The sequence below is a fragment of the Microcaecilia unicolor genome, chromosome 2 (assembly GCF_901765095.1).
Source record: "Microcaecilia unicolor chromosome 2, aMicUni1.1, whole genome shotgun sequence".
In the NCBI taxonomy this organism is placed as follows: Eukaryota; Metazoa; Chordata; class Amphibia; order Gymnophiona; family Siphonopidae; genus Microcaecilia; species Microcaecilia unicolor.
The window spans coordinates 193,560,361-193,574,650 of NC_044032.1; the positions used below are offsets into that span (position 1 = coordinate 193,560,361).

The window sequence follows — 14,290 nt, forward strand, 5'->3', positions numbered from 1 at the left end:
GGACCAAAGTCCACCACCCTAATCCACTGAATATCCAATTAATCTAGCCAGCGGTGGTCAGTGTTTGTTCAAATGCTGAACACCATCGGCTGAGTATTGACGCTATTGCTTTTTCATTTACTGTGTTTTAGTCAAGTCAAGCTACACACAAAGCTAACGTATAATAATTGTATAATGTGTGGTATTGGTGAAGAGGAGTTAATCCACCTGACTGCACAGAAAAGTTAATAAATAAAAGCAAAATGCAAGGTAATACTTTTTATATTGGTCTAACAATACATTTTCATTAGCTTTTGGAAGGTAATTCTCCTGGTGTGAATTGAGAAAAGAGGTTTTAGCTCCGAACAGCTAATCAAGAAGTTGAGTAATATAGTCCAATAAAAATATCATCATTTTCCATATATTATTAACCTTTTACTTCTAACATTGGCTTGAAAAGCCTCTGCTAAGCCTGCAATGCATCTAATTTTCCGGGTCATAAAATGCTGATGGCTGGGAAAATATTTTCATGTCCTGGGTGTTGCATTACAGCCTGGATTAACTGTTCTTGAATGAATCTTAAATTGAAGATGAAATGGGTACTTGTAACAGATTTTGGGTATGCTTGGAACTTCCACTTCGTGTAGCTGATAATTTTGATCTTTATCTACCATCACTTAACTATATTGCATTCAAGAAATTATCTGTTTCGGAGGAGAACATTTTATTCTGAAGAGCCATGAGGATAGCCCAGTGGCGTGCGGAGACATTTATAGCAGGGGATTCAGTAGGGGGCCCTTTTACTAAGCCACATAGGCGCCTACACGCACCCAACGCGTGTCAATTTTGAGTTACCACCCGGGTACCACGTGGCCCTTACAGTAATTTCATTTTTGACATGCGTCCGCTAAGCACACCAGAAAATATTTTTATTTTCTGGTGCATGGGCGGTAATCGGCATTTTATTTATTTATTTGTGACATTTATATCCCACATTATCCCAAACAAGTTTCAGTTAAATGTAGGTTACAATAAACAATATAGGATACATAACAAAGAATAATGCATAAGAAAGTAATTTGTTGTAAAAATCTAATTTTACCACCTGGTTATTGCGTGAGACTTTACCGCTGGGTCAGTGGCTGGCAGTAAGGTCTTGGACCCAAAATGGACGCATGGCAATTTTCATTTTGCTGCACGTCCATTTCCGGCAAAAAGTTTTAAAAGGCATTTTTTTACAGGTGCGCTGAAAAATGATTCTGCGCGCACCCAAAACACTCATCTACACTACTGCAGGCCATTTTTCAGCGTATCTTTGTAAACGGGCCCCTTAATGTGCTAAACATTCGTGCAGTGCATACCCTTAACTAAGATTAATATACTCGCTGTGCTGAACAATATCATATTTTGATCTCTTTACTAGAGTTGCCTATAACATCTGCCACTTCTCCTTTTGACTTTTGTGTTGATTTGAAGAAACTTAAATTCTGTATCACCATCACCTTTCCAAAATCTATCCTTCAGAGTTATACACAGATAGATGACTAGAACTGTTCCCATTCCTCACAAAAATTAAAAATATTATTATCCCATTATATCCCACAGGAGGTAGAAATGGTGGAGGCACTGTATGAGCCTAAAGAACTAGCACAGCAGCAGCAGGAAGAGATGGCAAGAGACCATTGACAAACTTGGAGGGAGTGGTGGAGAAGGGACAAAGAGAGGCATATTTTGAATGCACTTAGCCTTACAAAGTTCTATATACCTGCTGCGGGAAAAATGGCTCCCACTTCTAGCATGGGGCCCTTTTTCACGCAGCTTGGTAAAAGGACCCCTTAGCCATCCTTCTGACTCTGAGACTGGTAATATACCAATTTTTAGAATCCTGGAAAAAAAACATCTGGAAAGTTGGCAATCTTACTCTGAATCCTGACCGCATCTGACAGGATCCCCCTAAACCTTTGGAGATTCATTGTATCCACTGAAGCCCTTGTGAGGTGGGATTACCCCTTTGCACCAATGGTGCTGTCTGCTCTATTGCTGACAAAGAAAGAGACCAACTGAATCAAATAATATATTAATAAGGCAGAGCTGGGCTGGGCAGGGAATTCAGAGAATCCCTTGAGTGCCCTGACTGTACACCACTGGGATAGCCTGTAGAACCTACCTAAAGACAAAAAAATAATCATATTTCTTGGAATTATTAATATCTGATTTGCAAATGTTTTTAAAAATACTCAGGGTAGGATGAATGTACATATTTAGATAAAAGTGCATTTATAGGTTTATTGGATACTTTTTTTTTCTGTATGCGATAGGGATGAAGCAGCCTGCTTCGCTATTCAGAAAGGATTACAGGCATCTCGCAGTAACATTAAGTACTTTAAACATAATGATATGGATGACCTTGAGCGGTTATTGAAGGAGCAAGAAGTTGAGGATCAGAAGGTAAGTTGCTTTTGGCATAATGCATGTTGTTCATGCTCCTGGAATTCTTCTAAACCTGTCAACCCCATTAAGGATAGGCTTTGGTGCATATTTGCTGAATCTGAAATATCCGTGTCACTGCAAATACATTATATATATTAGGGCTGCAGAATTAACGGGTTAATAATGCGATTAACACATTAAAGGCCCAGTTTACTAAGTTGCGCTATAAGCGCACTAGCGTTATTAACATACACTAATGCTAGAGACACCCATTTATTCCTATGGGTGTCTCTAGCTTTAGCACGCACTAAAAACGCTAGCACACCTTAGTAAACAGGGCCTTAATTGTTTAACTAGCGTTTATAAAATTAATGCCGGAGGTTCATCAGGATTCCTTCCATTGGCTGCCTCTGTATATTCCAAGCCTCATTTTGGTGCTTCAGTAGCCTCTCTTCATGTTCCAAGCTTTACTCTGGCTCAAGGAACTTGGATAAAACAGGAGATGAAGTGACGTCAAAATGTTGCAGCTAATTAGGAAATCTCCGTTTCCCCTTCGCTGCGTAGCCATACATGCAAAACAAAGCAAGCAAAATTATGAGCTGCGGGATCCACGTTGTAGCATTTTTATTTAATCTCACTTATATTTTCAAACATACCGGCTTGTACAGTATACTGTTGTACACAGAGGAAGTGTAATAACGAAACAACTTTTCATAGGGTAGTCATTTTTTATAAGTTGTAATCGATGTGTCATTTGCAGGGGCTGGTTATAGGGACCCCTTAGCACTGTTATAGTCAGAGATTTTTTTGCTTCTGGTAAAGGGCCACTAAAACAGACATCATGTTGTACTAATCAGGTGCTCAACATTCAGAGTTTCTGTTTATCGATTTATGTATTTACTTATTTATGACATTTATATCCCACATTAAAAATGAATTACGTTGAAACCTGGGAGCATTTAAAATCTTCCCCCCCCCCCCCCCCACCTTTTCTTGTGGGAACTTACTCCTTTTGTTTTGTGGATTACAGTGGTATATTATAAAAATGTACTTAATATTTTTTTATTGCTACTATTTAAAAGACAGATATTGACTAATGAGGGCAGAGCTGCCTTCGTGCAGAAGTCCAGAGTCAGTCTAAATGTGCCAGCATGTCCAGTTCAGCACACTATTAGCAGCCAAGTTCATACAAAGTTAATTATGTTTAATGGAAAATAAATCTGTTGGCTCAGGTTGCTTGCTATTTTCCATCACTGTTTCATTATTGCTACCAAGTATTACATATTAAGGGCATTCGCTTTAAACTTCGTTTTAATTCATTTATCTAGTCCTTACATGCACATGGTTTTGCTTTTTAAACCCAAAGGTGAATCCTAAGGGTGGTGGAACAATTAGGTACTTTACTTGTTTTGGACTGCTTTAGGTCCTGCTGATCTGTACATCTGCTGTCTGGAATTTTGGAGGTGGAAATGAGAAAATTAAAAGTTGCAATGTGTGTATGGATACTTGTTCTGGTGTATGTATGTGATAATATTTGAATAACTGTTTGTTTTTATGGCTATGATTTCTGAACATGTGGCATCATTAAAGGATGGACTTTTAAATGCCCACCAGTTGGGTAATTATGCTAATCTCAACTTTGTTAAATGTTTCAGAAATATCCATCTATTTGCTCCCATGATGTAACTGAATTCTGCCATTCTGTCTCACTGTGTTTTCAAATGTAAGCTACATTGAACCCGACTTTGCTTAGGATAATGTGTGATATAAATGTAAAAAAATTCTTTATCTTCCACCTTTTAAGGCACTGCCTACCCGCTGGACAGTGATGGCACAAGGAAAGCAAATTTGGTCCAGTGAAGACTAACTCTGTTTGTTAGCTGGGCCCTAGTATTACCATATTGAAAATGTGACAATACCATGCCTCTGTGGTTATTGTTCTACTAATAAGTTAAACAATTAACTGGATTTCTTGAAAGGATTATATAAACTGTGGATGCATAACTAGGGACACAAGCATACACTTATTTATTCAATATCACAATTCCTCAGCCACAAAACAACCTTTTAGTGTAGATAGTGTTCACAATAAGCTCCTTTTATTATCGACCAGATAGATGAGTTTTCAGTTTTGGCACAGTATAAGTCATTACAAGAACAAAATATAAGAAAACCAATGGGCTACATTAGCGGCTTATAGCCCATTTAGTTATGTTTAAACAAAAGAGATCTGCATGAAACAAAATATTTATTTTTATTTTGAGTTATAAAATCACTTGCTCCTGAAATATGTTCAAAACAGAATAATCCTTACGTGTATCTAAAAGATAAACTTCTACAAAACAGATGAAGATGTGATTCCATGTGATCCAATGAAGGGAGAGTTTAATTCTTCCATTTAATTTCAATATTTCATCATCTTTATAACACCAGGCTTCCCAAGGCAGACTACAACAACAGTTAAGAAGGGAGATGATGCCCCTGGAGAGGAGGGCAAGGGAAGAGAGGAAAGACTGCATGGGATGGTGCCTCTGGAGAGGAGGAGGGCAAGGGGCGAGAAGAGATGAAAACTAGATTGATTTGAGGAGAAAGAAAATTAGAAGTTGGATGGAAAGATGAAAGCAAATAGAATGTTAGGAATTATTAAGAAAGGAATGGAAAACACAAAGGCATTACAACATTCTCATTTTTATTGTTCCATGGTGCAAGTGCACCTCAAATACTGTGTGCAGTTCTGGTCACCACACCTTAAAAAGATATAGCAGAATTAGAAAAGCTACAGAGATTGACGAAAATGATAAAGGGAATGACTTCCCTAACAGGAAAGGTTAAAGCGCGTAGGACTCTTCAGCTTGGAGTAGAGACGGCTGAGGGAAGATATGATAAAATACTGAGTGGAGTAGAACTGGTAGTCATGAATCACTTGTTTACTGTTTCCAAAAATACTAGGACTGGGGGACGTGCAATGAAACTACTATGTAGTAAATTGTAAAACAAACTGGAGAAAATATTTCTTCACTCAATGTGTAATTAAACTCTGGAATTCGTTGCCAGAGGATGTAGTAAAAGCAGTTACCTTAACAGGGTTTTTAAAAGGTTTGGCTAAGATGGCGCCAGCCGAAGCCACTGGGACCCTTTCCTTTCCCCGACGCAATTATAACAGATCACAGTGGTCATGGGGCAGGCATTGGAACCTCACCTAGGTAAACTGTCAGATCAGCTCATCAAACTGGAGTCATTACTAGCCGACACTAATAAACGGAAAACCACCCTAGAGGAGAGTGTCTCAATGGTGGAGGATATGGGGATCACATTGGCTAAGAAGTTGGAGCTGCTGGAGAAATAAGTGATGGGCCTGTCACCTCAGATAGACTATCAAGAAAATAGATCCTGGAAGGACAACCTCCGGATTGCAGGACTACCTGAATCTCTGCCAGACCGCTCGCTGACTGCATTATTAGAATGTTGGTTAAGCTTGGAGTTTGCCCTATCGGATAGTGCCAGCCCCCTCTGCCTGGAGAGAGAACACTGCGTGGGCCGCATTCAGTACGGCAGAAACCAACCCCGGGTTGTGCTGGTGAAGGTGCACAATTACATATGTAAGCTGGAGATTCTTCAAGGGTTTTGTTAATAACGTGACTCCCTGAATTACAAAAGAACCCCGGTGCAGATCTATCAGAACTATTCAGCTGCTTTGCAGGACTGCAGACACCGTTTTTCACCACTTTGCACAGAATTACGGAAGCTTAAAACAAGATTAATGTTCCTATACCCTTCCTTGCTAAAAATATTTCATCACAGTTAGTGGAAATCTTTTAACTCTCCTCAAGTAGCCCAAGAGTGTGTACGTGAATTGAAGGAGGCTGCAAAAACACCTGCCTGAACTAACTGTCAGGTCTACTGAACGAAGAGGTTATCTACACTTATAAGGGACATTATAAGGGGCATTTTCGAAAGGGAAGTCCAAGTTGCAATTTGGACTTCCTTGCAAAACCTCCAAATCCAGGGGCAGGGAAACCCGTATTTTCAAAACAAGATGGACGTCCATCTTTTGTTTCAAAAATACTGTTCAAATCCTTAAATTTTGCCGTCCCTAGACATGGACGTTTCTGATTTTTGGCGATTTTCGAAACCAAAGACGTCCATGTCAAAAACGACCAAATGCAAGCCATTTGGTCATGGGAGGATCCAACATTTGTAGTGCACTGGTCCCCCTGACATTCCAGGACACCAACCGTGCACCTTAGGGGGCACTGCAGTGGACTTCATAAATTGCTCCCAGGTACATAGCTTCTTTACCTTGTGTGCTGAGCCCCCCAAAACCCACTACCCAGAACTGTGTACACCACTACCATAGCCCTAAGGGGTGAAGGGGGGCACCTAGATGTGGGTACAGTGGGTTTGTGGTGGGTTTTGGAGGACTCGCTGTTTCCTCCACAAATGCAACAGGTGGGGGGTGGGGTGGGGCTGGGTCCGCCTGTCTGAAGTGCACTGCAGTATTTATTTATTTATTTATTTATAGCATTTATACCCCGCTCTTTCCCGCTCGATAGGTTCAATGCGGCTTACAAGGTATGGTACAAAGTATCACGGAGATCACATAAAGTATGGTACAAAGTATCACCGAGATAACACAAAGTATGGTACAAAGTATCACAGTGATGGAACAAAGTATCACAGAGATGACCCAGTTATAGAGAGTAGGACAATGGGAAGAGATGTGGGGGAGAGGATTGGAGTATGGGTAGTGCTAGTGGTGTGGATTAAGTTCAAGAATTAAGTTGGGTTGTTTGGGTAGGCTTGTTTGAAGAGGTAAGTTTTCAGCAGTTTTCGGAAGGGTAGGTGTTCATAGGTTGATCGGATGTGTTGAGGTATTGCGTTCCAGAGTTGGCTGCCTATAACGGAGACGTTGGATGCATAGTAGGTTTTGTATTTGAGGCCTTTGCAATTGGGAAGATGAAGATTGAGGTATGTACGAGAAGATTTTGACCCATTCCTGGCTGGAAGATCGATCAAGTTGGTCATGTAGCTTGGAGTACCCACTAAAACTGCTCCAGGGGCCTGCATACTGCTGTCATGGACCTGAGTATGACATCTGAGGCTGGCATAGAGACTGGCACAAAATATTTTTAAAGATGTTTTTTGAGGGTGGGAGGGGGTTGGTGACCACTGGGGGAGTAAGGGGAGGGTCATCTGGTCATTTCGGGCACATTTTTGTGCCTTAGTCATAATAAAAACAGGTCCGAGTGAAAATGTCCAAGTGCTCATCAGGGACGTCCTTGTTTTTTTCGATTATGGGTCAAGGTCGTGCAAGTGTTAGGCACGCCCAAGTCCCGCCTTCACTACGCCTCCAATACGCCCCCTTGAACTTTGGCCATCCTTGCGACAGAGTGCAGTTGAAGACATCCTAAATCGAGCTTCGATTATACCGATTTGAACGTCCCTGGGAGAAGGACGTCTGATTTATGTCAAAAGATGGACGGCCTCTTTCGAAAATGTGCCCAAATGTGATGTTTAATGGCTACTGTGATTATGTGTTGGGTGTGCGGGACTCCAATCATCAATAGTGATCTCTCTAATTTTCACTGCATAGAAATGTAGTGGGAATTGTGTGGGATGTGTATTGGGGAAGGGATTGGGGGGGGGGGGAAATATAGATTGGGTGGGAGTTAAAGTGTTTCTAAGGATGTATGATGCTGCATGGGAGAGAGGGGATCCATTATACTATGCTGGGGGTGTGTGTGGAAGTGTGAATGTGTGGCTTGATGCATGTTTGGGGGGGGGGGGGGGCAAGTTCTTACTGCTGGGCACCTGGCTGTGTGTTATCAGCAGCTACTTTGCAGGCTTTTGTTGAGACTGTCTCTGAGGGATGACTATTCAGACTCAAGGGCATGTAAGATTTGTCTCTTGGAATGTTTGTAACATCTGCTCCCCAATAAAACGTACTAAAATTCTGGGGAACCTAAAACGCCATGAGGCCCATATTGTATGTTTGCAGGAAACTATATTATCCACAGTAGAGCATCAAAAGTTACAGCATCAGTGGGTGGGACAAGTCTTTTGATCCCCCTCTGTGGGACGCAGAGGGGGAGTAGCTATACGACTGCACAGATCCCTGCAATGCACAGCTAAACAACTCTTTCAAGATGACAGGGGTTGCTTTGTAGGGGTAATGTTGAATCTGCAAGGCAGAGAGATTTTGCTAGTTGGGGTGTACGGTCCAGTCCCTAGAGATCTGTCTTTCTGCAGTCTGCTATTAAAAGACTGCCCCAGATATGCAACGTTCCCTCTGGTTGTGGCGAGTGACATGAATATGGTTTATGACCCCCAGCTAGAACACTCTGTAGGCGTGACTATGTGAGTTGGGCTTGGAGAGAGTGAATAGCAGTCTTTTTGCAGAGTTCTTGATTTGGTATACCCTTGGTGCCTTCTCCACCCAGAGGAACGGGATTATACACACACTTCTCAAGCCCATCATTCCCTCTGTCGTCTTGACTATCTTTTTGTGTGTAGTGGGCTGTTTTCTCAAGTCGTGTCGACGGTTATTGGCGCTGTAGAGATATCAGACCACACTATAATATGGGTAGACATGGAAACTAACCTATATTTCAAGCAGAGGTCAGGGTAGCATTTTGCCTCATATTTGTATAATTCCAAAGATGTCCTCGCTTACTTACAGAAGCAATGGGAGGATTTTGCATAGAACAATACTCAGCCTGTGAATGGCCCTACACTCTTCTGGTCTACTGGAAAGGTGGTGATGAGGGAATACATCATCGTGTTTGTCTGTGCTCGCAAAAAACACTTAGTGCAAGGAATTATAACTCTAGAACGGAAATTGCGGATGGTGAAAAAGTCTTACAACTGTCCCCTCCCCAGGTGCTTCCGACACCATACAGACCACTAGGGTGGCTCTGAACTCCTACATACATGAGCATACCTCCCAAATAATCTCCCGCAGAAAACACAAATTCTTTCAATTCGGTAATAAGGCGGGAGCGACGAGGGAATGGGGGGGGACCCCATTGTATGCCTGCTGTTCGGACACCCTCGGGTTATCTGATCTCGAAGATGAATGAGATTGAAGAGGTTTTTGTAGCCCATTTTCGGGAACTTTACACGCATCCTGATGCATCCCTTGTCACTTCGTCACACATGCAAGCCTACTTGGAGAGGTCGGGTATGCATAGGTTTTTAGAAAGATTTCAAATTGCTCTTAATGCCCCTGCCACAGCAAAAGAAGTGCAAAAAGTGATTAAAGATCTCAAACTGAACATAGCCCCAGGTCCAGATGGTTTTACAGGAGAGTATTATAAATTGATGCATCACCTGATATTAGGCCCAATGCTGGAGTATTTTGGGGAGGTGGTTGAGTCACAACAGTTTCCTCCACAAGGAAACACTGCATTTGTCTGTGTGTTGCCCAAACCGGACCATGTTCGGGATCAAGCTGGGAATTACCGCTCAATTATCTCTTATAAATATTAAAATTTTATCTAAGATATTGGCTACCCAGTTGGCGGAGGGCATTCCAGAGATTATTCACTCGGATCAGGTTGGCTTTGTCAAAGGGCGTCAATCTGTCCTTAATGTCTGAAAGTTACTTATGGCCCTTGCATATTGTCAATGGATAGAGATCCCCCTTGTGATGACTTGTTTAGACACGGAACGCACATTTGACAGGGTCCACTGGCAATTTTTATTTGAGACCCTCAACTATGTAGGAATTTCAGGTTGGTTTCTTAGGGCAGTGACAGTGCTGTACACAGAACCCAGGGGTGCTCTGTTGGTCAGTGGGATCTGCACTGAGAAATTCCCTATTTTCCAAGGCACGAGACAGGAGTGCCCCTTGTCTCCTCCATTGTTCATCCTCACGCTTGAGCCCCTATTGTATATGTTACGTAGTGCTGAAGAACTGATAGGAGTAACGATACAACATCAAGTTTTTAAAGTTATGGCATTTGCTGATGACTTACTTTTAACGCTCACAGAACCCCAACATTCAGTGCCTCAGTTATTGCATCTGCTTTCGTCCTGTGGTGCTCTGTCAGACTTTAGACTCAACTTGACCAAATCTGTGGCTCTCTCATCCTCTCCTACAATCCCAGATTCTTGGTGTGGGGCTTTTACTTTCAGTTGGGCAGAGGGTTGGATCCAATACCTTGGGGTTATTATACCAGCCAACCTAATAGAGCTATATGCCCGTAATGTCCAACCGCTGATGTTCTCGCTACATAGGGCCCTTGACCTGTGGCGCGCTTGTTCTGCTTCTCTCATGGGACGCATAGTGCTATTTAACATGGTCTGTGCCCTGAAGTGGTTATATATTTTTCAGATGCTCCCTTTATACTTACAATCTAGAGATGAGCACACTTTACACAGGATGTTGCATGTGTATCTGTGGCAAGGAAAAAGGGCCCGCTTACCCATCTCCGTTACACAAAAACCTAAATCTCACGGGGGCTGGGCTTTGCCAAATATTTGTTATCTTACAGTGGCCTACGAGGCATATTAATGATTGGTTTCAGGGAGTGAATGATTTTTCTTTGTTGAGGTTGGAAACTAATGTTTTTGCAGGTTTCACTTTAGCTGGCAACTTCACACCAAACCGAGGTGCTCCCCACCGCATCTATGACTCAACCTGTTGTACGATTGGCCAGGGCTACATGAAGATGGCTATGCAAACGTCATCAGTTCTCAGCAGCAGTAACACCTTTCTTGTCAATTCGGCGTAACTCGGATTTTCCAAAAGGTATTGACTCCCTGGTCTTTTCTTGCTGGGAAGCTCTTGGGATTCATTATCTAGTACAGTTACTTCCCACCCCTAGCGCGCCGTCATTTCTAGCGCTACAAAAGTTTATTTATTTTTGTAGCACCATAGTGTACCCGGCGGTAATCGGGCAGTGCGGCACACTGCCCAGTTACCACCGTATTAGAGCGGGAGCTCTTAGCACCACCTCAGTGGGTGGTGGTAAGAGCTTCCCCCCCCCACCCTCGGAAATGGACGTGTGGCAAGTGCTTCCCCCCCTCGGAAATGGACGTGCGGCAAGTGCTTTACTTGCCGCATGGCCATTTCCTGTAGGAAAGTGAGACTTCCCTTTTACCAGCTGTGGTAAAAGGGGGCCTCGGTGCATGTGAAAAACATGCGCCAACACCAGCATAGGCCCCTCTTTGCTGCAGCTTGGTAAAGGGGGCCCTTACTGTGATAATCAGGACTAGTTTAAAAAAACTTATGTGGTGAATACTTCGGTTACAGTAAAGGGTTATGCTGTTGTGCCTTGGGAACTGGGATCGTCATAGTGGTAATTCTGCAGTAATCAGGACAAGCCAGACCAGCGTGCACAGATTACATCAGTTACAACTTTTGCTTCATCCCACTTTTTACCTTGCGCCCTCCTATCTGACTTTCATCTATGTACTTAGGCACGTCTTTCTCTTCCTCTATCTTTCTGATTTGGCTAGAGGTGTTAGTGCACCCAAGTAAGCTGCTCTGGGATTTGTGGCAGCGAGCAGAGCACTGGAGAATATTTGGGGTTTTGTGGAGGCAGGAGATGCTGGAGGAAGGTAGGCGGGGGCCTTCAGGTAGGCAGTGAGAATGAGGAGAACAGCAGAAGCAAGGTTCCAGCAATTTGTGGCTGCGGGTGCGCTCATGCTAGAGAGTAGCACGAGGGAAGAAGTGAGGATGGGCATGAGGGTGCTCTGCTCCCAGAGCTTCCCACCAAGCAACTGACGGCCAGCGCCTCCTCTGACTGCACTGGCAGGGCTGGGCCCAGCGGGGAGCTCATAACCAAGCACTGCTGATCCTGGGAAGAGGAGCACAAACCTGCTGGACTGTTTTGACTGGCGGAGAGGAAGACATGCAGAGGTAGGGATGCAGCTCTCTCTCCCTTTCAGTTACTCTGTGCAAAGGGTTGCCTGCCTGTTCCCCCACATCCTCATTTCTCTCTCATACTATGCTAGGTGAAATTGCTCAAAAGTCAATCATAAGTTACGGTTAAGATTTACCCACTGGCATATTAATTGTTATTGCAATTATGTTGTAAACCTCTCTTGAGGTTGGCAGAAATATAAGTTTCAGAGTGGACAGAGTAAGTAAAATCAGAGCTTACATTTTTTTATGTACTGCTGATTGCTAGCTCCACATAATTACAAGAGTAAGCTTATATAAATTAAAAAGCACCCACCCCACCCCCACACAATCCTTTTTTAACTCTAAATGAAACAAGGCTGTTTTTATAATATAGATTTAAATTTCTATCTTGGTATTTAAATTCATGGTAATACATTGCATGATTTTTTTTTTAACAGACCCTGACGCATACGATGAAATTTTTGGAAAAATGCAATGTCAAAAAAAACTACTAAATTCAAAAAGCGAACACGTCTCATTTATGAAATGCGAAGGCCAAAGCAATGTGTGGCCTCATCATGAAAAGATCAACATTGACAGTGGATTTTACTGTCGTGTCTATGTGCAGTTCCATGGTGGGCTGAAGTGGATGTCACATGATGGCATGAGTGATCTGAAAGCTCATCTGAAGTCATGTTGTGTACAAAAGAGCAAGATCGAAGGGACACAGTCCATAACTTCAATTCCAGGCTTTCAAAATAGGCTGGATAGACCAAAGCCTACAATTTTGGATAAGAACACTATTGTCGATGCCCGTGATAAAATTTGCACCAAAAATATTAGGCTGTTCACTGTTATCAAAGGCACAGGTTTTAAAGCTTTGGTGTCAAAAGTTGATTTTGTTGGAGGTAAAATATGGAAAGGTGACAATTGATGATGTTCTTCCCACTACTCGAACTGTCTCATTTTTTTATCCATCTTGGCCGACACTGAGAAAATAAAGCTAAAGGAGCAATTGTCTGGACTTTGCAGATTGGCAGTGACAACTGATATGTAGACCCATGAACCAACTAACACTAGCTACATTACTGTTAACTGTACATTCGAACTGGGACTTTCGGCAAACATCTTGGCTACAAAATACAGGGAGGAAGCGAAGACGGCTGACAGCATCAGGCCAGTCATACATAGAATTTTGATTGATTTTGATGCAGACCATCAAAACAATTTTTACTTTACAGATGATGGAGCAAATATAAATGCTGCATTTCACATCCAAGTCTGGCTCCCATGTACTGGGTATAATATCAGTTTGGTTGTGTCTCATGCATTGGACCCTAATCACATTGTGGTTTGTTCACCATTTTGACCAGTCATTGAGCTGACTTCAACTTGCAAAGAAACTATCACTAGGGTTAAGTGCACCTGTCTACAATACAGTTTGGAAACAACATTAAAGCAGGTTGTTTCTACTAGATGGAACAGCACACTGACAATGCTCAAATGTGTCTCGGAAAATCTCGACCACTTGAAGTTACTCACTGACAGTGCGAAAGGCCCCATATTTACTAAGCATCTCATGGATGTTAATGAGGACCTTCTTTCAGATGTAATTAAGGCACTTGCACCGTTTTATGTATCAAGTCTCTCTTCATCTAATCAGACACCAATACTGCATCTAGTAGTCATCGTTATTGTGAAGCTGGCAAAAAAGTCATTGGTGATGAGGATGAACATATTCAGCATCTCAAACTGAAACTGCATCATTTTCTTGACAGCCATTGCCCTTTGCATGGACTTCATAGCATGGCTGTCCTTATGCATCCCCGCCTAAAGCGTAATACTAACCTCATGGAGTCTGTGAATTGACAGGCTGCTATTGAGGGCATCCGTAAGATGGTCTCAGATATTCCTGATCGCCCTGTGACTGATTTGATGGACAACTCCTCAACTGTTGATGAAGCCAAACCACCTCCTTCCAAAAAAACTAAGCTAAATGCTGATAATTTTCTTTGCGCCTTGTTTGCTACT

The 14,290-nt window shown here is 42.4% G+C and overlaps 1 protein-coding gene across 1 annotated transcript in view; it reads left to right on the plus strand.

The window, feature by feature from the left end:
* Positions 1 to 14,290, plus strand: part of SPTLC1 (serine palmitoyltransferase long chain base subunit 1) — a 143,746-nt gene that overhangs the window by 68,580 nt on the left and 60,876 nt on the right. Inside the window, exon 7 of the mRNA XM_030193599.1 lies at positions 2,298 to 2,427. Coding sequence (XP_030049459.1) covers positions 2,298 to 2,427 — 130 coding nt within the window. The remainder of the gene's footprint in view (positions 1 to 2,297; positions 2,428 to 14,290) is intronic.